General features: G+C 55.0%; 13 protein-coding genes across 20 annotated transcripts; all 13 read right to left on the reverse strand.

The window, feature by feature from the left end:
* Positions 1-412: 412 nt before the first annotated feature.
* On the reverse strand, positions 413-1,125 carry ABB37_09132 (hypothetical protein; the record flags this gene model as incomplete). Its single annotated transcript, XM_015808432.1, has 1 exon — positions 413-1,125. The coding sequence occupies exon 1, from the start codon at positions 971-973 to the stop codon at positions 413-415; it is 561 nt and encodes a 186-aa protein (XP_015652885.1). The 5' UTR covers positions 974-1,125.
* A 769-nt stretch (positions 1,126-1,894) lies between these two features.
* Positions 1,895-3,061, reverse strand: ABB37_09133 (putative lipase; the record flags this gene model as incomplete). Its single annotated transcript, XM_015808433.1, has 1 exon — positions 1,895-3,061. One exon carries the CDS (start codon positions 3,059-3,061, stop codon positions 1,895-1,897), a length of 1,167 nt encoding a protein of 388 aa, XP_015652886.1.
* A 967-nt stretch (positions 3,062-4,028) lies between these two features.
* ABB37_09134 (hypothetical protein) lies at positions 4,029-6,123 on the reverse strand (the record flags this gene model as incomplete). 2 transcript variants are annotated; one of them, XM_015808435.1, is made up of 1 exon in its annotated part: positions 4,029-6,123. In XM_015808435.1, the coding sequence occupies exon 1, from the start codon at positions 5,733-5,735 to the stop codon at positions 4,029-4,031; it is 1,707 nt and encodes a 568-aa protein (XP_015652888.1). In that variant the 5' UTR covers positions 5,736-6,123. The 2 variants fall into 2 exon arrangements, with proteins under 2 accessions (XP_015652888.1, XP_015652887.1); XM_015808434.1 differs by having other exon boundaries at positions 4,029-5,840.
* Positions 6,124-6,712: 589 nt separating this feature from the next.
* ABB37_09135 (uridine kinase-like protein) lies at positions 6,713-7,460 on the reverse strand (the record flags this gene model as incomplete). 2 transcript variants are annotated; one of them, XM_015808437.1, is made up of 1 exon in its annotated part: positions 6,713-7,460. In XM_015808437.1, exon 1 carries the CDS (start codon positions 7,379-7,381, stop codon positions 6,713-6,715), a length of 669 nt encoding a protein of 222 aa, XP_015652890.1. In that variant the 5' UTR covers positions 7,382-7,460. The 2 variants fall into 2 exon arrangements, with proteins under 2 accessions (XP_015652890.1, XP_015652889.1); XM_015808436.1 differs by having other exon boundaries at positions 6,713-7,388.
* A 533-nt stretch (positions 7,461-7,993) lies between these two features.
* Positions 7,994-8,579, reverse strand: ABB37_09136 (putative mitochondrial ferredoxin 2fe-2s-like protein; the record flags this gene model as incomplete). 3 transcript variants are annotated; one of them, XM_015808440.1, is made up of 1 exon in its annotated part: positions 7,994-8,579. In XM_015808440.1, the coding sequence occupies exon 1, from the start codon at positions 8,447-8,449 to the stop codon at positions 7,994-7,996; it is 456 nt and encodes a 151-aa protein (XP_015652893.1). In that variant the 5' UTR covers positions 8,450-8,579. The 3 variants fall into 3 exon arrangements, with proteins under 3 accessions (XP_015652893.1, XP_015652892.1, XP_015652891.1); XM_015808439.1 differs by having other exon boundaries at positions 7,994-8,573; XM_015808438.1 differs by having other exon boundaries at positions 7,994-8,569.
* A 447-nt stretch (positions 8,580-9,026) lies between these two features.
* On the reverse strand, positions 9,027-9,548 carry ABB37_09137 (putative mitochondrial Adrenodoxin-like protein; the record flags this gene model as incomplete). 2 transcript variants are annotated; one of them, XM_015808442.1, is made up of 1 exon in its annotated part: positions 9,027-9,548. In XM_015808442.1, exon 1 carries the CDS (start codon positions 9,441-9,443, stop codon positions 9,027-9,029), a length of 417 nt encoding a protein of 138 aa, XP_015652895.1. In that variant the 5' UTR covers positions 9,444-9,548. The 2 variants fall into 2 exon arrangements, with proteins under 2 accessions (XP_015652895.1, XP_015652894.1); XM_015808441.1 differs by having other exon boundaries at positions 9,027-9,516.
* Positions 9,549-9,991: 443 nt separating this feature from the next.
* Positions 9,992-10,487, reverse strand: ABB37_09138 (putative mitochondrial adrenodoxin-like protein,ferredoxin, 2fe-2s-like protein; the record flags this gene model as incomplete). The annotated part of the gene is made up of 1 exon (XM_015808443.1): positions 9,992-10,487. The coding sequence occupies exon 1, from the start codon at positions 10,427-10,429 to the stop codon at positions 9,992-9,994; it is 438 nt and encodes a 145-aa protein (XP_015652896.1). The 5' UTR covers positions 10,430-10,487.
* A 636-nt stretch (positions 10,488-11,123) lies between these two features.
* ABB37_09139 (putative mitochondrial adrenodoxin-like protein,ferredoxin, 2fe-2s-like protein) lies at positions 11,124-11,776 on the reverse strand (the record flags this gene model as incomplete). Its single annotated transcript, XM_015808444.1, has 1 exon — positions 11,124-11,776. Exon 1 carries the CDS (start codon positions 11,532-11,534, stop codon positions 11,124-11,126), a length of 411 nt encoding a protein of 136 aa, XP_015652897.1. The 5' UTR covers positions 11,535-11,776.
* A 228-nt stretch (positions 11,777-12,004) lies between these two features.
* Positions 12,005-12,834, reverse strand: ABB37_09140 (putative mitochondrial ferredoxin, 2fe-2s-like protein). 2 transcript variants are annotated; one of them, XM_015808446.1, is made up of 1 exon: positions 12,005-12,834. In XM_015808446.1, exon 1 carries the CDS (start codon positions 12,748-12,750, stop codon positions 12,307-12,309), a length of 444 nt encoding a protein of 147 aa, XP_015652899.1. In that variant the 5' UTR covers positions 12,751-12,834; the 3' UTR covers positions 12,005-12,306. The 2 variants fall into 2 exon arrangements, with proteins under 2 accessions (XP_015652899.1, XP_015652898.1); XM_015808445.1 differs by having other exon boundaries at positions 12,005-12,815.
* Positions 12,835-13,245: 411 nt separating this feature from the next.
* ABB37_09141 (putative mitochondrial ferredoxin, 2fe-2s-like protein) lies at positions 13,246-14,024 on the reverse strand (the record flags this gene model as incomplete). The annotated part of the gene is made up of 1 exon (XM_015808447.1): positions 13,246-14,024. Exon 1 carries the CDS (start codon positions 13,756-13,758, stop codon positions 13,246-13,248), a length of 513 nt encoding a protein of 170 aa, XP_015652900.1. The 5' UTR covers positions 13,759-14,024.
* Positions 14,025-14,770: 746 nt separating this feature from the next.
* Positions 14,771-17,236, reverse strand: ABB37_09142 (hypothetical protein; the record flags this gene model as incomplete). The annotated part of the gene is made up of 1 exon (XM_015808448.1): positions 14,771-17,236. One exon carries the CDS (start codon positions 17,234-17,236, stop codon positions 14,771-14,773), a length of 2,466 nt encoding a protein of 821 aa, XP_015652901.1.
* Positions 17,237-18,478: 1,242 nt separating this feature from the next.
* Positions 18,479-19,313, reverse strand: ABB37_09143 (hypothetical protein; the record flags this gene model as incomplete). Of its 2 annotated transcripts, none has more annotated exons than XM_015808450.1 (1): positions 18,479-19,313. In XM_015808450.1, the coding sequence occupies exon 1, from the start codon at positions 18,905-18,907 to the stop codon at positions 18,479-18,481; it is 429 nt and encodes a 142-aa protein (XP_015652903.1). In that variant the 5' UTR covers positions 18,908-19,313. The 2 variants fall into 2 exon arrangements, with proteins under 2 accessions (XP_015652903.1, XP_015652902.1); XM_015808449.1 differs by having other exon boundaries at positions 18,479-19,188.
* A 647-nt stretch (positions 19,314-19,960) lies between these two features.
* ABB37_09144 (hypothetical protein) lies at positions 19,961-22,807 on the reverse strand (the record flags this gene model as incomplete). The annotated part of the gene is made up of 1 exon (XM_015808451.1): positions 19,961-22,807. The coding sequence occupies exon 1, from the start codon at positions 22,475-22,477 to the stop codon at positions 19,961-19,963; it is 2,517 nt and encodes an 838-aa protein (XP_015652904.1). The 5' UTR covers positions 22,478-22,807.
* Between the last annotated feature and the right edge of the window lie 1,142 nt (positions 22,808-23,949).

Raw genomic sequence — 23,949 nt, forward strand, 5'->3', positions numbered from 1 at the left:
GTATATATATATATATATATATATATATATATATATACAGGTGCCTACAAGTACAAGAGGCTTCGTCGATTAGAAGCCGTGCATTTGGCTGTTTGTGGGGGCCACGCACCTCCAACGTTGAAAAGAAAGATGCGGGCCAGGAAAACGCCTCGCTGCAACGGCTGCCACACCGAAACAGCATAGAAAAAACTCGAAAGGTAGTTCTACACCCGCAAATATGAGAAAGAAGAGAATTAAACGTGCAAGAGGCGGAGTCCAAAAACTCCCAGAGAGAGAGAGAGACAGAGAGAGAAGACGCCATAAGAAAACGAAAGATAAAGTAAGATCATTCCAATATGCAAAAAAAGAAAAGAGAAGAAGAGAAAACTGGATTTTGACTGCAAGAGGAGGTACCAACTTTGTGACATACGATTCAGAGCGCACCGACGGCATCGTTCTTGTCCTGTTTCTTCCACTGCTCCTGCAGCCACGCACGGCGAATTGGATCGAACAGCTCCTTCGCGCTCATCGGTAACTGCGCACACGGCTCTGCCTTCGTCGCATCGCCGAAGCTGCCATCGCTCGTCTCGCAGGAGTGCAGTTGCGTCAGCTTCTCCAGTGCCAGCAGCGCCTCCTCCAAAGCCCCCAGCGAAGTAAACCGCAGCACCCACGCCTCATCGCAACCAACACCCGCGCTGTTCACCATACGCGACACGCGCCTCGAGCTCGCTGCCGCCGTATTCGGAAAGGCGCTCCCCACTAAGCGAATCGTCAGCTTCGCAGATAAGCTGTCGAAGTCCTCTTCGACGTATTTGCGGTCGTAGTGCGGCCAGACCTCGATGCGCGTCGGCTGCATGGCGTGGTAGTCGATCTGGTTGGGGGAGCCTTTCTTGCTGAGCTGCAGCATGCCGGTCACGGGGACCAGCGTCAGCACGCGCGACGACCAATGGCTGTAGTCGTAGCGTCCTTGCTTGCGCACGATCACCTGCTGCATCGTTCTAGAGAAGAGAGGAAAAAAGAAAAAGAGAGGAAAATGGAACTAAGTGGAAGAAGAAGACGGAGCAGGAAACACAAGTTATTACTTTTAGTATTCGTTTTGAGGAAGATAACGGTGATTGGGGCAGTGAACCGTCGCAGATGGGTCTCTTGCGGATGGCCAAGGAAAACAGCGCAGGGGAGGTAGACACAGACAAACGCAATGAGAAGAAATCCAGTTGATATTCGCAGAGCCAAAACTCAAAAACAAACGAGAAGCATTGCAGTGTAGCAGAGATATAGAAGGACGGAGGAGAGAGAGACGTACATGCAAAGAGGAGATTCACACAGCACGGCAGAGACGCATTTCGTTGCCAGAAGCCGCAGCTACATCCTGCTCTGTTTTTCGTTCATTACCGCTATTCCCCGCTACGGGCGCCGTTCACAAAGTGGCAGAGGAGAACAAACGGTGAGCAGCGTTGACCAGCGCTCCTCGCATCATGACGCTTGTGAAAGTTGGAACTCTTGTGCTTTGACGGAAGCAACATCTGAGGTGCACACCTCGATGACAGTATTCTAACAGCAACAACAGTAGGAGGAGCACCATTCACGCCTCACAAAAGAAAAAACATGTTGAGTCTTTCAAATAATAAAAATAATAGAAGGAAGACACTTGATGAAAGGAAAGAAATGGAAAAGAGCACAAGAAGAAGCAGCGCACTGACAAAGGAAAGCAGAAAAAGTGAGCGAGACGCTCGAATAAAGATGAATCCCTCTATATACACTCGCTAAAGAAGAGGAAGTGTATTCATAAAAAGAAGAAGACACAGAAGAAGAAAAGAAAGAGAGTTGTGAAAACAACCTTCGGTTTGTCAGCTGCACTTGTAAAACGCGTTGGGCAGAGGGAAGTAGAAATGAGCTCCGCGTTTCGCTCGTTGGCTCACCGAGAATGCACTGCTGCCGGTGGCGTGTGGTCGATCAGGTACTCCGTCGCAAGAAGCGCCTCTACCTCGGGGCTCAGCGTGTAGTTGTAGATCTCCTCCATCGTCGCCGCATTACACGAACACCGGGTGCAGGTGCCGAGGTAGAGCAGGTGATCCGACACGGTCGTGGAGTAGACGCTGTTGCTGCACGCCGGGTCCTCGGCATCGCTGCGATCGGCGCACCGCATATACACGCTGTCATCTGCAGGGTACCAGTGCTCCTGTGGGACGTGCAGGTAGCCCCAGGAGCGCGGCGGCAGGTGCGGCACCGGATCGCGTGCATGGGTGACGCGGAACTGCCGTTCCTGCGACAGGACAGAGGTGGACCAATTCGTGAAGTACACGTTGCCGACACGCGGCTCACCGAAGGTGTAGAGCTCCACCGGCATCAAGTGCGCTGGATCGTCGGCAGCGGTGACGCCCGTTGGCACGGCTGCGCTGACGGAGAGGTTGTCCGCGAGGGGTGAGTGTGTCCGTGGCAGGTTCCACGTGGTGAACTCAATCGCAGACAACACCGCTATGGCGCCGCCGAGTGAGTGGCCAGTGATGAAGAGACTGTAGGTGGGGTACTGGGCGTGCATGGCCAGCACATCCTGAAGCAGCTGTTCTCGCATGCTGTCGTAGGCCTTGTAGAAGCCGCGGTGAATGGCGCAGAGCTCCCCGCAGGCGGGGTGTGGGTACGGCATCGACCAGAAGTCGAGGTCTTGAATCCAGTTCGCCGTGTTGGCGGTGCCGCGGAAGGCCACGACGATCTTGCCCGCCTCGTGGTCCATCCCACTGAAGCCCGAGTTGCCGGTCGAGGCATTTTCGTAGACGTTGAAGACGTGGAAGTCCGTCGTGGCGTTGCCGCACGCGCTGCCGCAGCTCCAATTCACCACGGCGTCCACCGGGCAGTACGCCGACTTGCAGAAGTGCAGGGCCCGCCAGGAATTAGAAATGTTGTACACAACAGCGGTGGGCGATGCATCGGGGAACGCCGGGGTGGTGGTGGTGGTGTGGTTCCCTGGCAAAGGGTGAAAGTAAAGAGGTGCGAAGATGGCCAGGCTGCTGAAGAGAAGAACGAGGACGAGGGTGGTGCACACGCATGTCCTCACCACCAGTGCAGAGGTGAGCGGCGGCTTCATGATTGAACAGAGCGCGGAAGAGACGACGAGACAACGCACCGCAAATAAGCGGAAGTAAAGCAACAAAGAAAGGGGACGAAAGACCGTGTGTCGCGTCCCTGAAAAAAAAAAACACAAAGCAGAGAAACAATAAAGGTGTTAAATTCGTACTTCTTCTCTACAGCATTTACCGTGCGGTGGTGTACTGTAGAAGCAAGCAGAAGATGAAGGCGGCGGCGCGCAGCTGCGAGCGCTGATGAGAGCATTCAAGAAAGAGCGTCCAGAAACGCAGCAGGAGAGAAAGAGAGAGAGAAGCGAGGTGAACTACGAGGGCTTCTCCTTTGGTACGCGTGTGCACTTCTCCTGCAGAGAAGCATAGGCGTACAGCATCAGATGATTCTAGAAAAACACATTCACGTAAGGTGACCAACGCATCGACATCTTCGCATGCAGCGTAGAAACGATCACACCCGATGGAGTGTAATCGCAGCTAACTTCGGATGCACCTCGACTTTCAAGTGAAATGGCACGATGAGTTCGCATGCAGTGAGCCGTCAATGCGCAAAAGAGAGTGATTTCCAAAGTGTAGTTCAACAAAAAATATAGAATGCCGTGATGTTTGCTTTCACCGTTTGACGCACATGCTCAGAAGCAGACGGATACGAGAACCGCGAACGAGATGTAAAACAAGAAAAAAAAAGGACGCGTTGGGCCTCCTTACTCATACCAGGATACATATATACTACTATAGAATTCAGTCATGCATGCACAGGGGAGATTTGCTTTTTGTAAAGAACGTAGAAGCATGAGCACGTGCAAAATTCGTGTCTCGCTGTCAGCTTCTTTCAAACAAACAAAACAAACAAAAAGGTAAAACGAAAAACGGCATTCGCTCATGTGTGCCGCATTCCATGGCCTGCAGGAGAAAGCGGGTGCGAACGAACGGCTAGATAGCCCTCTCGCTCTGCACTTCCGTTTGGTAGCATGTTTAGTAGATATCCTGCTCGGGCTTGAACATGTCGATAATCCTCGACACCCGTCGCACCGGCACCGTCGTCGCGAACACTTCCTCTCCATACAGATCATCGCCGCCGCGACCGTTGCCGGTGCGGCTGTTCGCGTTGGACGCCCGCTCCCGCCTCTCCTCGCGCATCGCGGCTGCCTGCTCCTCCGCCGCCCGCGCCGCCGCCGCCGAGCCGTAGTAGAAGGGCAAGAACTCCGACCGGCGCGTGATGGCCTGCCGCTGCGGCGGATGCATGCCGAGCGACTGCGCCAGTGATGCAGCCGACTGCACCGTCGGTGCAATGTGTCGGGCGCCCGGCAACGTCTGCCACTTGAAGATGCGGCCGTGTCGCTGCTGGAAAGACTCGGCGTAGTCCTGCACCGTTTCGCGCCGGTCCAACGCCTCCAGACGGAAGCCGGCGGGCAGCGGCGCGGGATCCGCCGGTGGCTCCGGTGCCTCTGCTGCTGCTGCTGGTTGTGGCGGGACCGCCAAAACGGAGGGCGCCGGCATCCCTGGCGTGTCGAGGTCGATCGAGTCCGCGCTGTCGCCGAGCTGCACATCCGCGTCAAACTCCTCCTTGTTTTCCTTCGTGGGCTTCGGCGACGGACTGGCTTCTTCCGCGGCGTCTACGCCGTGCTTGGTGAGCAGCGTGGTGAGAATGGACAGAATCGCCTCCACCTCCTTCTCGACGTTCATGCGGGGCATCGCCGCCACCATCGAGGGTGAGCAGTCGTCGCTCACGGCGGGGAACGCACTGCAAGGCGAGAAGAGCACATCCGCTGTCTCGCCATCAGCGAGAAACGCGATGTACGGCGCGGAGGCAGCAGAAGCCGAGGAGGCGGAGGCCGAGGCCGAGTTGGACCCGGCGGTGACCGGGCCGTTGTACTCCACCCTGCGCAGTAGCGACAGCGGAACCGAGCGCGCCACGCTGCCGCTCTCCGCCACGAACAGCACATCCTGGTCCGTGACGCAGAGGTACACGTGGCGCATGCACACCCCGAGGCGGCCGTGGGGGTCGCAGCCGATCATCCTGCCGTGCACGCAGCTGTACACAATGGCACCCGCTAGCTGGTGGAAGTGCTGCTGCAGGTAGAGGGGGAAGCTGACGAGGGGGAGCTCGTTCCGAGGGTCGACCCCGCCAAGGAGGCCGCCGTAGACCGGGAAGCGCAGGCCGTCGGCGATGAGCGTGTCGCGTATCAACAGGATCATGTCGTGCGCCGCGTTGTAGTAGGGGCAGCGCAGCGACCAGTCATCCCGGTCTCGCCCGAAGAAGTTCGCGTCGTCGGACGGGCTGACGGGCTGCTGCGACGGCCTCTGCATCTCGGCGCTGTCCGTGTAGGTGCGGATGCTCGGGTCACTGTCCTGATAGCTCTCATTGAGCAGGTGCGGGAGGCGCTGCAGCTCCATCTGATCTGCCGCGTTGCGGCTGTCCAGGCGATGGTGGCTGACGCCGGCGATGGTGAAACTGAGCAGCTCCTTCGCTTCGTAGTTCCACAGACGGAAGTTGATCGGCTCGCTGCCCTGCACGCACGCCGGCATGATCGCATACACCTTCATGCGGTGCTTCCACTGCCGGATCTTGGCATCCTTGTCGCTCAGGTAGGCCATGCGGGTCGCGGGGTCGTAGCAGAGGAAGCGCAGGGACAGGGTGTGCGAGTACTTGCCCTTCTTCTCAACCGGAATGATGAACATGGTGCCGTATGTGTGTGCGTGTGTATATATATATACGTACGTATAAGGTGACGTATTCTCTTATAATTATTCAGGCGAATAAGAACGTAGAAGAAACGGAGGCACTGCAAAAACAACAAAAGAAGGCGGCGTACGTAAAGGTAAATGACCTCAGAGAAGACCCGTGCTATTATTGGTCCTGTGCTGTTGTTTTTGTGTTCCAGAGGGTATAACGCTGTTTCGAGAGAAACAAAGGAGAATTGTAAGGGAACGTGCCTTCGCTGACACACGAGAATCGAAAAACCACACACGGGAAAAGCAGCGTCTATAAAGCGAGCAACAGCTTTTTTTCGTGTTTGCGAGGAAAGGCGACAGCGCGTGCTGCCCCAAATTATTTTGATAACACAGCTATAGTAAGCAGAGGGGAGGGGGGTAAAAGATGGAAAGCACAGCGGTAATAGAGAGAGAGAGAGAGAGAGAGACACGACATCGAAATGGGGAAAAGATACGAAGCAAAAAGAAAAGCCTGCGTGTCGACATCGCAGAGGGACTGTGCTTTTGTGTCTCACACAGAATTCAACTCACCGCGATCAGCTTCACAAGGCGTTCAACACGAAACGCACATACGAAGTTTTGCTCTTCAGAACACCCGCAAGACTCCATGAATGAACTCTCAGAAGCGTAGTAACATTACCATCTATTTACTTCTTCTTCTTTTTTCTTAGCTTGTACTTCGGTTAGTGTGCTTCTGTAAGCGTCAATGTAACTTCAAGAGGGAGCTGGCGGGTACGTTAGACCAGCCCATGTTATATGAAAAACAAAACAAAAATACTCCTCCATCGATGAACAGAGCAAAATGATTTCGTTTCGATTACAACTCCGGGAAACATTCTACTTTAAGCTCCGACTCGTGTCGAGAGGAATACGGTGCTCCAATAGTGCGTTTAATTCGTTTTTGGTTTCTGAGTATACTTCGTCGGGTGAGCATTCAACGTCGCTCATTCCAACTCAGTGGTGGTCGCCACAACGGGGCCTCTCATGAGCGACAGGTCGTGATTTAACTTCGCCTTCAGCACCTCCACCGCGACCTGGTTGTCCTTCCAGCTCGGCACGATGATGTCGGCCCACCGCTTCGACGGCTCAATGTAGGCGAAGTACATGGGCCGCACCGTCTTCTCGTACTGCTCAATCACGGAGTCGAAGGTGCGACCCCGCTCCATCATGTCCCGCTTCGCGCGCCGAATAAGACAAATATCCAGCGGTGCATCGACAAAGATCAGGCAGTCCATCTCCTTCCGCAGCTCCTCAACGGTGAAGAGGAGAATTCCCTCCACGATAATCACGCGCTTCGGCGTCATGTGCACGGTGTGGGCCGCACGGGTGTGGTGGACGTAGTCGTACTGCGGCAGGTCCACCGCCTTGCCGGCCTTCAGCTGGCGAAGCTGCTCCGCCAGCAGTTGGTGCTCGAGCGAGTTGGGGTGGTCGTAGTTGACGCGAATGCGCTCGCTCTCGGGGATGTCGGACTGGTCCTTGTAGTAGAAGTCCTCGCACACCACGCCGATGCTGTCGGGCGGGCAGGTGTCCATGAGGTCCGTCACGATGGTGCGACTGAGCCGCGTCTTGCCGGAGCCGGACGCGCCGGAGATGCCAATTACGATGCAGGACATGTTTTGCTGTAGTTAAAAAAAAAAACCAAGAAAGGAAAAGAGTTATGAGACGAAGACTGAAACACCGCCAACGAAGTCCTGCAGGGAGTAGAACAAAGAGAGTTCATCGCAGAGAAAGGAAATAATAGCAGCACCGATGCAAGAGAGAAGAACGTCCGAGAAACGACGACGCAGGGCTCGCACGCCTGTCACACCGTGTTTGCAGGTGAGCCATTTCCTTCAGTCATTCATATTGTCACTGAAGTTGGTTTCGCCTTTGCACGCGGTTATGAAAATGGTGTGCAGCACCAGCAGTAAACCACGATCTCCATAGCAACAACAGAAAGTTAAAGCGGCTTACAACGGATCTATTGCAATGTGAGAGAGGAGATGTTGCGTTGAAGCCACATCGTTATAATGGTGATGTGTTTTGTGAAGTAAGCAACCGCTAGCACAGGACGCTGAAGAACAATAAAAAACAATAATAATAAACAGCTGCAGACTGTCTCTTGTGTATTTCCCCCTCCGCGATGACGCCTTTCAAGGAGTGTAGTAGATCCTCCACGGATGCCAACCCAGCAGCGAGGCGATGGAGAGAAGAGACGGCACTGCCCGTCGCGCCATCACGGCGTGTTACCGCATTTGATTGTCTGTCTCATCGGGAATGACAACCGAGATGCCGTCCAGCTCCGGCGTCATCTGCACCTGACACGACAGACGGGACGTCTTGGTCACCGCCGGGGCGAGGTCGAGCATGTCCATCTCGTCCTCCGACGGCGTGCTGGGCAGCTTCCTATACGACTCCGCATCGAAAATCACGTGACACGTGCTGCACGCACAGGTGCCGTCGCACGCCGCCTCCATGTCCATTCGAGCCACATCGCGTATCACCTCCATCAAGGTCACGCCGACCGGGGCGTCCACCGTGAGCTCCTTGTTCTCCATTTGACTCGAAATGTGCACCCTGACTTTCCCGGGCGTCGACGGCGGCGTGGAAGACGAAGTCGAGGAGGAGGCCGGTGTCGTGGCGCAGCAGCGATGGGAGACGCCGAGCGCAGCGGCGGTGCTGCTAGACCATGTGGACACCATGGTGAACCGCAGAAGAGCACCACGTACACTCAGGCGGTGCATGGCCGTGCCGAGTGAGCTGCAAAGTAAGAAAGTTTCTGACCGCAATAAAAATATTTGGCTTCTTTCATATACGTTTGCTTCCTACAGCTCAACAACAAAAAAGAAGGTACGTGAGGGTTGCGGTTGACACACACGAAGGGACGAGGAAGTAGAACGTATGATTCGGGACATGAGCAAGCTTCATACATCAAAAAGTTCAGCAACAGAAAGAAGTTCATTGCCATTTTGCTCAGACCTCCAATGCCTCCATCTGCGAAACAGCTGCACGGTTTGACCGCCGTTGGGGAAAGAAGACGAGAGCGGACCAACGTGAGGAGCACGATACATGCGGACTGGGTTGAGTAGTGGCGATGCTTGTAGGTGTTCTATGCGTTTCTTTTCATTCTCTTTTGTGTTTGCAGGAAAGTAACTGTTTATGTAAGGTGATAAGTGATGCTAAAGGGGATAAAGACGTTGAATACTGCAAACAAACAAATAAAGAAATCCATAAGAGAAGAGGGCAGTGCCTCAACGGTAAAGCCATTGGCCTTTTTCTTCACATGAGAAGGTTAACCACACGCGTGGGCAGCGCCAGCTCGATCCCGTCTATTTCAGGCGTCAGCGGGATCTGACACGCCAGGCGAGACGTATCCTTGACGTCCAAGGCCTTGTCCAACACGTCCTGCTCCTGTTCGGCTGGCTCCTTCAGTTTCTTGTAGTACTCCGCAGAGAGGTACACGTGGCACGTGGAGCACTGCATGCAGCCATCGCACGCCCCCTCCACCTCCAGCATCGCCACATCGCGAAGGGCGTGCATCAGTGACATCCCGGTGGGTGCCTCGAAGTCCAGCGAGGTGCCGTCTTGGGTCTTGACCACCACTTTCACTTTGCCAGGCGTGCTGTAGAGGCGCGCAGGAGACGCGACAACAGCGGTAGCGGTGCGAGCGGCGGCGAAAGAGATCCAGCGACGCATTGTCTTGAGCAAAGCGGTGCTTCGGTGCACGTACGTGGTTGTGAACAATACAAAAAGTGTGTCCGAGAGGTCCTATGAGAGCGTTAGCGGTCCCGTTCATGCGCCTGAGTCGTGATCAAGAGAACAGGCACACGCGTGGGAGAAAAAGAGCAAGAGTCAGCTTAGCACAACCAAGACGCGGCAAACAAACTATCTAAAGCTCAATTTGTGAAGGTGCATTCACAACCCCGTCAAGTCTGTTTTCTTTCACCTAAATTTCATGCCAAACAGCGTCGAGGGAGAAATATGCTCTGCAAAAAATTGGAAGGCGCACACTCGTCGTTCTTCCCACTTCAGTTGCACTTGACTAAAAATACGAATTTCTTTGTATTTCAGCCGCGTAGAAGTCGGCAAAGGCGCACAAGCTGCTGAAGGCAGACAGCAGAATCTAACATATGAAATGTGAACAACAGCAGCGAAGAGAAGGGGCCCCAGCCACACCACCGAAGAGGAAGAAGAAAGGCGTTCAGATTCAAGCAATCACGCCACACAACTCACAAGACGCGAGACTACGCCGGCCTTCTGTCCGCCGAGCCGCAAGACATGTCCGTTACGTTGCCCGGCAGCTCCACTTCTATTCCGTCGAGATCGGACGCAAGGTCCACACAGCATGAAAGGCGCGATGTTTCTCGCACGTCCGGCGCCTTGTCCAGCAGGTCCTGCTCCGCCTCCGACGGCTCACCAGCCTTCGCAAACGAGGAGGCCAAGAGGTAGACGTGGTAGGTGCAGCACTCCATTTCCCCGTCACACGTTCCAGCCACCTCGAGCTTGGCGACGTCGCGCAGCGCCTGCATTAAGGAGATGCCAACAGGAACGTCGACGTCGCAGTGGGTGCCGTCTCGTTTCTTCACGTGCACTTTTATTCTACCGGGCGTGCCGTAGAGCCTTTCGGGTATCTTCAATGCCGCAGTGGCCGTGCAGGCAGCAGAGAGGAGGCGTGGCCGCATTTTTGGAGGAGAGGGAGAGTTCAGTACGACATTCTATTTACGATGTAAACTTCTTTGCTGAAGACGATGGAAAGGGAGAAAACATGCGAAATGAAATTGTCAATGGCGTGCCACTGTTAAGTGAGAAAAAAGAAATCCCTGCAGCTGCGGCATGAAACACAAGTACTAGAGAAGCAGCAACGATTAGACGAGCCCAACTTCTGCATGTCGATACGTCGTTGAAAAGCACATCAGCAAGGTTCACTAGCAGACACACACAGAGAGCAACTCTCCCACCGTGTTCTGCAGTTGCTTCTTATTTCTGCTACGCTAACGGGATGCAAAGGAAGCGCAGATTCGTCGTCCATCTCACTGTCACCCCAGTACGCACAAATGAGAAATTGTTGCGAGGGAAACAACGTTTCTCCGTTTCTCAAACAGTTGGTTCCTTTTTCCACCTCTCATAGGAGGTGCGTCTTCCCGGCCCCCAGTGCCGACTGGCAATACACTCTCGCACTTCGTACACGTAGGCTGTGACGAAGTAAACAGAGGAAAAAACAGATACGAAAACCTTTAGAGAATTATTAGAATGTGTGAGTAATAGTTGAGGCAAAACGACAAAATTTAATGCAGCGATCAGAAGAAGTGAAAAGGGGAGTTTATTGTTCCACAGTTGGCCTCCACTGTGGGAAGCGCTGAAGTGCCCGGTGCCTCCTCAATAGGTCGGCAACTCCACTTCCAAGCCATCAAGCTTCTCTGACACAACGACTTGGCACGACAGTCGCGACGTTTCGAGGACCTCCAGCGCCTTCGCCAAAAGGTCCACTTCTCTCTCCGAAGGTGCCGGAGTTTTTTCAAAGGATGCCTCCGAAAGGTGGACGTGACAGGTGCCACATTCCACGTTTCCATTGCAACTACCGGCCACATCAAGCTTTGCGACATCGCGCAACGCCTCCATTAAGGTGATGCCGACAGGTGCATCGATATCTTGGCACATGCCATCTCGCGTCTTGACGTGCACCTTCACTTTACCGCGTGTGCTGTACAGCAATGTGCAGGCAGTCAAAGCGTTCGCTGCACCGGCAAGACCTGCCCGCTGTCGCGACCGTAAACACCACCTCCGCATTCGTTTCCTAGAAGATCATCGAATGCGCGCTGAAGCGGCTGTCTAGCACACCTCACGCTGCAATTAGCAGTAGGGGAAAAAAAACTCCAGAGCAGACAGTTAGTAAGAATGAAACGCGCGTTCCACTTCGTCGCACTACCAATGGCACGTCAACAGACGGTTCCAGATACGGCAATTCGTGCTGCAGTGGGCTGTCTCTTTGTCCGCAATAAGCTGTGCTTATGAGTGTCCCGTTAGTAAGCTGAGAGAAGCGAGGAAGAGGGAGCGGAGAGGAAGGTAGAGCATTCTTCATGCAAGAGTCGATTCTTATTAAAAAAGTAATGCATCGATTGCAGCTGCAAGAGCGATGCCGTACGTGCATGCCGCAGGCACAGAAGAAGGAGGAGGCACAGAAGCAGGGTGCCGACGTTTACAGTAAAAGAAGCTCTTGGCTCTTCCGCGATAAGACGAAGGAGGATTCTGGTAGCGAGTATGAGAATAGCCTTCACTACAGGAGGGCGAAAGGAGAAACATACGTGAAACGTCACGATTGAGTATATATATATATGAGCGGCGAAGTATTGGTTCGAGAAACAAAATACTCTTGTTCTCATGCATAGAAGAAAAAAAGAACACCGAGTAATAATTATTTTCGTGTGTCTTTGTTTTCTTCGTCGTCCACGGCGGAGATGTGCGAGGTCGCAGCAAACAAATACCCACAGCACTTCGCTGAGAAACTAAGAGTGATGTAAAGCGCGTTGCGCGGACAGTGAGAGCGGAGATACACGGTCGTCTACTTCGCGGTCAAATCCACTGTGTGTTTCGGCAGCACAACGACAATGCCGTCCTCCTTCTCCGTCAACTGCACTTGACAGCTAAGGCGGGAGGTCTCCTTTGGATCCAGCGCCTTGTCCAGCGTGTCCAGCTCCTCCTCTGACGGCGGCGGCAGCTTCTCATACCACCCGTCCATCACGTAAGCGTGGCAGATGGAGCAGCGCATCTTCTTGAGGCAGGAGACGTCCATGTCGAGCTGCGCCACATCGCGAATCGCCTCCATGAGCGAAATACCCGTCGGGGTGGAGAAATCAAACTGCGTGCCGTCCTGCACTGTGATGTTCACCTTTATCTTTCCAGGTGTTCTGTAAAACAGAGATGACCCAAGGAGCGCTCCTGGCTTTGTGAACAACGGCGAGACAGAGCGGCTGCAGCTGGACAGCGACGATGTAAGGCGACGCATCGCCGCAGCTGTGCATCGTCTCTTTTTCTATTCACAATACCGATAGATGCCTTTAGTCCAACCGCTACCGGTTTCGTCGCAATCTTGGCCAACTCAACGACGGTTTCGGCAAGAGAGAACGAGAAAGAGAGACAAGAGGAGTTTCGTAAACACTTGAATCAGATTGGTCTCTTTTCAGTGCGTCCGTCCCACGATGCCACGACAGTCAGACCGCTTCGTACTTCTTCGATTTGTGCATATTTTAGATGGAGGTGACGCTAGCAAGCGACAGTGAGCAGCACCGCGAGCGTGATACAGTTGTTCTTCCTTTTTTTTCTTTTAAGGAGCTCCCCCGTAAGTATATTCTGCGTACCTTGCATTCGTGTGGCACAGCAAAGCATAAGGAGATGTAAAGGCTAAGAACGTACAAAGACACATACCAAGAGAACAACAGAAATGGGCCTCCGGGCGTGACACGACAAAAGCCCACATCCCCTGCGCCGGCAGCGAACTGCGCTACTTCTTCGTAGCGCGCTGGTACGCCGCCTGCCAGCGCAGGTCAATAGTCGTCTTGGGCAAATCAAGCTCCAACCCATCAAGCGCCTCCGTCAGCACCACCTGACAGCCCAGTCGTGACGCATCTGTCGCCCCGGGTGTCTTGTCGAGACAATCCTGTTCCGCATCCGAAACAGGATACAGCTTCTCCGTTTTCGCAAACCACTCCGGACTGCGCATCAAGACGTGACACGTCGAGCACTGGCAGGTACCGCTGCACGCACCCGCCGCATCTACAGGAAGAGTGGGATCGTCTCGCAGGGCCTCCATTAAGCTTGTTCCCTCGTCGTACGCGCGCTTGTAAGGCGTGCCATCGGAAGCGTTGATACACACCTGCACTTTGTTAGGAGTGAAGAACGAAGGTGTCGTGGTGAAGAACATCCTAGATGAGGTAAGCAGCGTGGCGCCGAGTAGTTTGCACACCGTGCCTGGGCGCGGCACAGCAGTGTTCATCATCGAGTGCCGCAGCAGCATTTGAGTGAAGCTGCTGAGTTCGTATCGTATGTTAATGATGATCGGCTACGCGAAATGGATCTGAAAAGGAAAATCGTAACGAGAGCGAAACCACCAAAAAGCTAAAGGAAAAGATTTCGAAGTGTTGGAATATATAAGCGGCAACTGTCTTTGGCTGCCGCATAATACGAAAGATATTTTTTCTCAAAGGATTTTAAATTGTTTTTATGAAGAGGTGGTAAATACGTCGGTACGCTCCGTCAGCTGCATTTGTGGATGGAGGTGACTGAAAAATAAAGAGAGAAACGCCAAAAAAAGGAAGTAGAACTTCGTTGTCGAAGTGACCGACACTTGGCGAGCAAGAAACGTCGTGTACAGCTGCATCCAGTACTACCGGTTCACTTCGCTTGTCGCACAGCCACAACCGCCGTCGAGCAATTTCATCTGCACATCGCCTCTGTACTGCTCCTAAGTCAATAAAAAAAAAAGAACAGCACCCCATCTCAGGCGCAACGACGCCTCTCATTAACAATGCGTTTTCTATTTGAGGCCGTTTCCAAGCGTAGCGCTGCGGTAAAGTGATGAGAACACTGTACATACACACCTCAGACTCGCCTCGGCTCGTGCGAGTACACAGCAAAAAACGATTCTATCGCACAGTCGTACTGAAAATAAATAAAGAGGGAAAACAAAAATCGTTGCCATGTGCAAAGAACACAAAGGAGGAGAACAAGAAAACAAGAACACACAAACGACGCGGACCCAACGCTTGTTCATCACGCAAATGCACATCATACCAGTTTCCTGCACCGAGAAAGCAAACTATAGCAGCGATATTAAAAAAAAAAACAGCTTCCGTTCGTATTGTTGCTGAGATGAAATAAAGAAAGTCAACATAAATGTGTATATACAGTGATACCAGCGACACAGCATTCAGCGAGCGCAGAGTACGAAACAACAAAAAAGTGAGACTGCAAGCTACTTTAGCAAGCGAAGCAGCAGCATTAGATGCCAGCACTCTGGGTAAAGTTCTTCACTGCTCCTCAAGAGCTTCCTTTCGGCGTTTGAACAAGCGTGCCAGTGAGACCTGTTTCAGCGGGATCGCGGTGAGGGGTTTCTTATGAATGTTCCTTCGCACAAAGCTCACTTGAATCACCTCCCGCTCTCTATGAGGAGCAGCGGGGACGGTGGTGCCGCCCACCGCATACGCCGTTGTGAGATCCACCACACGGCGCGTGCGCACCTCGCATGCCCACACCACCCCGGCGAAAACAATCATGACTGCCAACATCATGCAGAGCACCACCACCACCGCATCCGCGCTATCCGACACGCGATAGAGTGCACCGAACACGGAGGCGTACGTTCTGCACGCACGAGCATCCACCGCAGGCGTGCTGTACGAGCACGTGTACCCGCTCGCCGTCCCCACCAGCGACGTGTTGAAGCATGTCGAGTCGAAGCAGAACTCGCAGTCCGCGTGCGACCCGCACACCGCACACCCGTCGAACGAATACGCGCGGCACCCGTCCACCGGCGCCACATCGCAGTTCGCACCCGTCCACCCATCCACGCACACGCACGTGCCGCACTCGCAGCGGCCACCAAGCGCACTGCAGCCCTCGCAGCCGCCCTCGCCACACCTCACACCGTACGTCGCACCGCACGCGCCGCCCACGCACACACACCCGCCGCTCCCCGCCACACCGTCGTCGCACCGGCTGCCGTCCTCGCACACAGGACACGCACGGCAACTAGCGCCGTAGTAGCCGGGCATGCACCCGCATTTGCCCGTGTCCTCATCGCACGTGCCGTGCAGCCCGCAGTCCGGGCACGACGTCAGCGGCACAAATCGAGCGTGCACCCCGCTGCGCAGCAGTCCCTGCGGCACCAGCACGGAGGCGGGGTCGTCCACGCCGTACCGCACCAGGCCAACAAACATAGAAGGGAAGGTCAGCATCGGTGCGCCGTCCTCTACCATGGTGTTCTTGATCACGATGTCCACCACACCTCCCCGGTCAAAGTAAAGCTGAACGGTAAAGACGGAGTCGCTAGTAGAGGAGCTGATGGGCACCGACCCGTTGAGGAGAAACAGCGTGCCGACGTCACAGAGGGACTCGCGGCACAACTCCGATCCCATTCGACGCGATCCCAGGTAGCGGAAAGTGACGTACGCGTCGGCAGACCACCGCAGGGCGGACTGAAGGGCCAATATCGAGCGCGTGAAGTTGCCGTTCGGGCAGGTGTTGCCTACCGGGTTGCACTCCTCGCCGGGGATGCCGCCGGAACAGAAAAAGCCGGGGCCGCAGCTGAAGTTGTCAAAGTCGCGGCTGAAAAGAATGGTATACACGTACGGAAGAAGAGAAAAGTACGCGTAGTCGCCGAGATACGTCGTCGATGACATGGGGTCTGGGCGCACGTCAAAATCGCCGTTAAAGTCAACGGACACGGTGTAGAACTTCTGCGCAGCGGCACCGTCCTCGTCGGCGCGCATCGCCCACTGCCCGCGCGGGCACACCTCCGACACAAACGCGCGCGACGCACACGCAGACGTCGACGGGCACCACACGCAGTCCACGCCCGCATCACCGGCCGTCCGGCGCATCCCCGCGCACGCAGACGCAGTCGTCGCACCGTCGCATACGTCGTACACCGGGTCGAACCGGTACGCAACGATCCCGTTGTCCGCCGTCGGAGTCGGCACCACCTTGCGCAGCGTCTTGGAGTAGATCAGTCCGGTGCTCCGCACGTCGTCCGGCAGCGGGTCTGGAAGTTGCTTGTACCGCATCACAATCGTGCCGTTCGCGTACACCGCCACCTGCGCCGTCAGACCCGTCGCAGACGAGGGCGAGCCCTTCAGCGGGACGTCGCAGTACTCCACCAGCGTGTGAGGAGAAGCGCTGCCGGAATCCCGCTCGTGTTTTTTTCGACTCACACGGCCGTCTGCCCTTTCGAAGAACTCCTGAGTGACCACCAGCGGACGGGCAGCGTCGCCGCGGTTATCGAGCAGAGCGCTGTACAGGCTGATCATGGGCCAGTCGCCCCCGCCGTCATAGAAAATAGAGGTGTTGTCGGAGAAGCCGTAGTTGCCTTGCAGAGTGGCGAAGAAGTCCCGTGTGCAGAAGCCGTCGCACATGCCGTACGAGGTTGGGGAGAGGAACCCCGCGTGTGTCACGTACCACGGCGTGCGGTCGTACGCGTAGAAGGGTGTTCGCGTCTTCGAGAGTGAGATGGCGGGAAACACGTGCGAGAGCACACTGATGCTGTTCCATGACTGTGTTGGGCTGGTGGAGCTGCATATGGATTTGTAGTGAGCCCAATGCTCAGGTGGTAGCCGACCGATGTCGGCAGAAGAGATGGCGGTGACGGTGTAGTCGATTACCGTCGTCGCTACGGCACCGCCACCGCACAGGCAGAGGGCAAGTGCGCAAAACAGTAATGCAAAGAGCTTTACGGCACCGTTGTTGCGCTTAAGGGAGGACAGTGCCCTCAGCTGCATTGTGCCGCCTAAGAAAGAGATGGAAAAAGAAAAAGCCGTAGGCGAGACAAAACTCGCGTGTGAGACTACAAAGACCAAACAGACGACAAGACCACAATGAACCAACAGAGGAGAAAGGAAAAGGCTTTAGCGAATGAAAACGAGTCGATTTAGAAGATCTAGGAAAGTAAAAGAGGCTTGTTGGCTTTCAGTAAGCACAGCCGCCGTGAATGTACATGCATACGGGCAAGAACAGTACCACACCTACAAACGGAACGAAGAAGAAACAGGCACAGAAAGACGGGGCAAAGATGAACCCAAAACACGTAAAGGCACACACACGCGCGCATACGGAAAAAAAAAAGAGAATTCCTCTCTCACGGCAGCTCGTGCTGTGTGGGAGAAAGAATGCCTCGCGTATTAGGAATAGGTCTCAACTCGCATGCACTGATCACCGTTTCCTTTCAAAGAGAGAAAAGCGCTTGGTAGCCGGCAAGACCAAAAACAAAGTAGCGTTTTGTGAGCCGCAGCTTTTCGTGTGGTGGTACTCGTAAATGTAGTCGGCAGAAGAAACAGAGGAGCAACAACAACAAAACCAAAGATGGGTGTACAGCAGATGCAGCGGTCAGGAAGGACAGGAATAGTTCAGCGAGTGAAGTGCAGAAAGGAAGGTAAAACCGAGAATGAGAGAGGACGGTCCCCACGGCTCGCTGCCTGCCACGACAACAACGAATGCGACGCCGCACACGTGAAGCCGAGCAGGTTGAATAATACGCTCTCTGAAAGCAAACGACACTCTGCACCGCCGCACCATTTACTTCGCCACATGGTGGATCACAAATTGAATGAAAAGAGCATGAGCGTTCTTCCCAGTGTTGCTGCTCTCTCCTGACGAGTTCATTCACTTCTTTTTCATTCTCTGCGAGTCGCCCTACCGAGCACCACCGACGCAAGACGCAACGTACGTCCACACACACACCTCCTTTGCAATAGGACGCAGAGGGAGAGCATAATGATAGAAAGGCCAAAAGAAAAAGTAAATAGCAGGAAGGACAACAGCGTTGTAACGACACCGGCGCAGAGAGCTCGGAATGAATTTTAAAAAAGCAAACGTCAGGGGGATCGGTGGAGCCGTTCATGAGCCGCACGCCGGTCAGTTGGCCCACCGTTGCACCGCCGCAGACACCATCCACATCGCACAGCACACCGTCCTTTCTCCGAGGCCCCAGCGATGCTTGTGTGAAGACACCGTTGACGTCCGACTCAAACTTCGACTCCAGCGCCAATGTGCCAAAGTCGAAGGAGCCATCGGCACATGTATTCAGCTGCACCATTGTGCAGTTGAAGGAAGCGCTTTGAGTAGAGAAAGGGAAGCCCCGACAGCTTGATGGGGAAGAGCGCGCTAGGGTTTGTGAACAAGTTGACCGAACGGGGAAGCGCAAACGTGTTATTCTGAACTGGTGTCTGTTCCACGCCATCAAACCGACTGAAGTATGCCATCGCGGTTGGTGTAAAGTCCACAAACACGCTGTACAACTTCTGCGCAGCGGCACCAGCCTCATCGGCGCGCATCGCCCACTGCCCGCGCGGGCACAACTCCGACACAAACGCGCGCGACGCACACGCAGACGTCGACGGGCACCACACACAGTCTGGCGCATCCTCGCGCACGCGGACACAGTCGTCGCACATCCGTGCCACGTCAGGGAAAGAAAGCCGAGGTTGTTCACACGAAATGAGGTGCTGTTCCACGCGAAGAAGACGACACGCATGTCGGAGGAGGATACTTAGACGAAGACGCGGTTGAGCACGTGCATTAAAGGAATGGTGCGACTGGTGTTAGGCGAGTGGCATAGGGTAGTCTAGTGGGTCCAATGATGGGCAGAGAGGGAAGGGAGCTCACTCGACATTATGGCGGTGACGGTGTAGTCGAAGATGTTGACGGCGGAGACGGTAACGCTGCACGAGAGCACTGCGGTTCCGAGGAGAAGCACCACAGCCGCAAGACGAGTGCGCAGTTACATATTTATGTGGCGCCGAATGGGGATAATAATGAGATTTATCGTCCCGTTGTCCGCATCGTTCACCGCAACTCCGCTGATTGCGAAGAAAAATGCAAGCAAGGGGCGAGTCTGGAAGTAGCGGTATTCAGCAATAGCAACGAAGGAAAGGGAGCTGCTGCTTTCGAATGACTGCGAAACGCCAGATTTTGTGTTGGAGTGCCGCCAAAAGCACGTCGTCTGCATTTTATGGCGGCCCGACACAAACACACATACACAGAAATTGGCTGAAGAGCAGCGATGACTGAATCGTGATTCAAGAGAGCTGTAGCCGAGAGACCAATATAACCAGTGCGTTCTTTCTCGTGAACTCATCGAACATGAAAAACAAAGCGATATCAGATGAAACAGGGACGCGTAGTCAAGTTGTAGCGATGATGTAAAACGCTGGACACGGTGCGGTATACAGAAACTAAAACAAAAAGAGCCTTGTAAGTACAGCACAGGGAGAAAGAAAGTCCGGCCAACTTCGCTTTTCGTAAAAAAAAAAGAAGTGCGTCGTTTCGCATCCCCTGCATCGTTCATTGCGTCATGCGAGGTGATCAGCGGAGCGCGGTAGCGTCGATGTCTGAGGTCTTGGCTTTTTGGCTTTTTTGGCTCTCACAAAGACGAGCTTTCATCAGTTGGGGCCTCTGTCTCGCCACCGTCGTCGCAACAACGCAACACGACGAATCGTATTCAGGTTTCACGAAGGAGTTGGTTTCTCGCGACTGCCCCTTCCCTCCTTCTTCCGATCCATTTGATCGAGGTCAGCGCGGCTGCCGTCGAGGGCTGCCATACTGCGGTTCACGATCTCGTTGATGGTGCGCTCCTCTGCGTAGCGGTGCCGTGCTGCGCCTCCCTCCGGCGCGTTAGTCGTCCTCTCGAAGTCTCCACCGCTGCTCATCTCCTCCACAAAGCCGGAAGTATTGCTATTGCGATGTGGCGCGCCAGCTTGTGCACGCCCCGTGGTAGGAGTCGTCACCGCATTCCTACTCGATGCGGCTGGCGCTGTGGACATTGTCACAGAAAGTGTAGGAGCAGCACCCGCGGCCGTCGTTGGTGTGTCGTGCACCGCAGGCACAGACGAGACAGGCGATGCGTAACCGCCGCTCTGCCACTCCTCCTGCGTCAGGTATCGCGCACCGGGCACGACGTAGCTCGAGTAGTCGCTCCCCACCGCGGTGGACTCCGTCTGGCTGCTTCGCTCACTTTTGCTACCGCTGCCGCTGGGGTCGCCGCCTTGGTGTGCAAGCCGGGTGACGGTGGTCGCGAACTGCCCCTGCAGCTGTGGCGTCTGCAAGAGTTCCATCGTCAAGGGCATGACCTGTGTGATGGTGGTGGTGTTGGTGGTGGTAGGGGTGGTTGCTGCCCCGCTGGCAGGGTTGCTGGACCCATTGTTGGACGTCTGCACAGGGACAGTGGCGGCGGCACGCAGTCCACCGCCGCCACCGCTACCACTGACCACGTCACGGTGTCGCGGCCGGGTGCGGTGCGCATTTGCGTTCTCCACCACAGCCCGGCGACGCCGCTCGAGTTGCCGTGCGCGCTCCAGCGGCATCCCGACGACTTCGTCGCGCCGCTCCCGCTCCTCCTCCAGCTCGCGCTCCACGGTGGAGAGCTGATCCTCCGACAGCTCCACATCGCGGGCGTTGGTGCGGTAAATCGGGATGGCGGCTCTGTTCGCCATGTTGCCCCGCTCCAGCAGCTCCGACTGCACCTGCTGCCACACCACGGCCAGCTGCTCCTTCGGAAGCGGGCAGCTGAGGGTGCTGTTGTGGCCGCTGCCGGTCTGCAGGCCGGGCAGGCGAGTGCCCTCCCGCACCATGCGACCGACGTAGGCCTCGATGGACGCATCCGGCACCTCCTTGATGCGGATGACGCGGCGTGTGTTGTAGGAGGCAAAGCACGTGTCGTGGATCACACTCGCAACGCGGCGCACATCGACGAGGGGGTCGTAGGAGGCGATCGCATCCGCCCCGTACGCCGGCGCCGTGGGTTCGAAGAAGAGATCGGGAATCGGTGCGTCGGACAGGAAGGCGCAGAACGGCGTCGCCGTGTTGACTCGGTTGTCCCTCGACACGACGTCCCAGTGGAAGTCCTGCACCTCGGCCAGCCGCAGCCAGCGGGGGATGCTTCCCGACTCCCGCATGCACAGAACGGAGTCGTGGGTGATGCAGAGGTAGGCGCCCTCCAGCACTCGTTTCAGCTTCGGCACTGCCGCCGTGACTGCATCCCCCGTGCTCTCCAGTGCGTAGAAGTTACCCCGCATGAAGGTGTAGAAGACGGCCTTGTCCAGCGCTTTAAAGGTATGCCACACCGCCATGGGAATGTGCGCGAAGGCAACACCGTTACGTGGGTCATACGGGGGCAGCCCACGATAGGGGCGGACAATCAGCTTGTCGTAGCCCAGAACGGTTTGCAAGACGTACCAGAGCCGGCGAAACTCACGCTCGTCGCGGCAGCGGAGCACCACACGCACCGACACCGTCGCCGCATCCACTCCGGCCACGGTCTTCTGTCTTCGTGGGCTGACCAACGTTTGTACTCCGAAATCGACCGGCTCCGCGTTGCCTCCGTCGCTCGCTCCGCTCTCCGCAGCAGCACACACCTTTGCCTTCGTCATCTCCTCAAATTGATCTCGCAAGGCGTCGAACAACTCTTTCAGGAAGAAGGGGTCGCGGATGTAGGCAGCGTTATTGGCGTTGCACCGCGCCCGTTCCAGCCTGGAGAGCCCCGCGGAGGGACAAAGAAGCGGTCCGGCAGAGGGGTACTCGCCCGTGGCAAGCGGGCGCGACTCGCCTTTTATCTCCAGCTGATACAAGTCTCGCTCATTCGCCGTACGTTGCACAAAGCTGGCGCGAGTAGCGACCGGCACCACCGCCGTCACTTTCATCTTCCGCTTCCACACCAGTTTCGACGGGAAACTGTTAGGGTCAGTGGCCGCTTCCGCCGCAGCAGCAGCTGCTGCTGCTTCGCTCTCTCGCTCCGTCGTACTCGAAGGCTGCGACGACGCTGCTGCCGCTGCTGTGGGTGTGTTGATGCCGTTGTCTGCTGCGCTGGCAGTGACGCTCGAGCTCGCGTTGTTGTGCGTGAGGGGAAATGCATCTCGGGTAGGCTCGGAGTAATACAGGTAGCGTCGCATGGTGTCGAAGGCGACCTGTCGGAGCTGCCAGCTGCCAAAGAGGCTTTCGCCTTGCTTATCCGCGTAGGTGTAGAACATGGTGAGGTAGAGGCTCGTAAAAGAGACCGTTTGGGGGGAAAGAGGAGGAAAAATAAATAGAAAAACCAACAACAGCTTGACGCCAAGGCGGTGACGGAGGACTGTTCAGCAAAATGTATAAACAAAAATGAATGGAATGAACATCCAGACAACGTTTCACTGAACAAATGTTGGCGAATAAGAAGAGAAGACTCAGCAGTAAATATGTAGAACGCTACAAACAAAAGAGAAGCACTTACGACACGAAACTACCTTGTGTACGTGCGTGTGTGTGTGTGTGTGAGTGAGCCAGTCTCCGCCACGTGATCCAAGGCGCAGGAGCTGGACACCTATCCAATTACCGAAGAAAGTCGAGTAGGAAAGAGAGAGAAGTATTCTTGGGAAAACGAGAGGTCGGGAAAGCCGCGGGTCTGCCGGTAAGGGAGCAGAACGCCCGCTGCACATCGTTGAGGGGGCGTTTCGACTTCCAAAAAGAGAAGGTGGAGAAAAGAAGAAGCCATACGAAGAAAGCCAAAACAAAAAAAAAAGAAAAGCGGAGCTGGCGCGGCTTTGTGTGCGTGAGTCCATCGAGCCTGAGGCCGCATCACGAACGATCGTCCGGATGTACTCGTTACCTCTCTTCGCGCTTTCGCCTCCTTGAAGATTCCTTATTTTCGTGATCCTTAAAACGAATCGGGTGTGTAAAGTACAACAATTTTTTTCCGTCCTCAGTACAGGGGAAGAAGGAAAAAAAACATTCATGTAAGCCAAGGACCCGCTACACGTCGCCCGAGTCGTCAACAACCGCACCTCCGCGTGCGGCACACCAAGGGTAAGAAAGGGGGGCAGGAAAGAAGTCAGCAGGGTTATTTCCTTCCGCATGGGACATCTACGTACAGGGAAGTACTAACACATATATCGCTCCGACAGACTCCCTCACACCGTCACGGAGGAAACCGAAAACACAGCCGAAGAGCAGATCGTTCGAATAAAAAAGGAAAGAAAACAGACATTCACTGAACAGAGAAGAGAGAGAAAAAAGGGTGGCAGAAGCACAAACTACAAGGTCTCTACGAAAGAGAAAGGTGGCGTTATTTGGGGGAGGGGTGGGAGAGGGAAGGGCCTGTCCGTCCGTTTACAATCGAGAGAGAGAGAAGTGGTGTTCTTTTGAAGATGCGTCTTATTAAACAACGCACGGAATCCAAAATTCTGAGCAGCAGCGCGAGAGGAAATACTAGTAATAACAATAGAGAAACATACATATATACAAGTAGTGTGATAGTTACAAAGGACTTATAAGAGAGAAAACGAAAACGTCCATAGCACCGAAAGAGGCGAGAGTAAGAGCGCAACTCTCCCTCTCTCGCCCGCTCTCTAACGCAGAAGAAACAAGACAACGGCTACCGCTGGCTCCACCGCAGACACAACCGCAAAGAGAGCGGCTACCTGAAAAGTTTGACGAGGCAACCTCTCTCTCTCTCTCCTCAACACAA

This window comes from Leptomonas pyrrhocoris (genome assembly GCF_001293395.1).
Source record: "Leptomonas pyrrhocoris isolate H10 chromosome Unknown, whole genome shotgun sequence".
Taxonomy (NCBI): Eukaryota; Euglenozoa; class Kinetoplastea; order Trypanosomatida; family Trypanosomatidae; genus Leptomonas; species Leptomonas pyrrhocoris.

Bases quoted from the DNA above. Each gene is read 5' to 3' on its own strand.
- ABB37_09140 (XM_015808446.1), bottom strand. From the start codon at position 12,750: ATGCGTCGCCTTACATCGTCGCTGTCCAGCTGCAGCCGCTCTGTCTCG.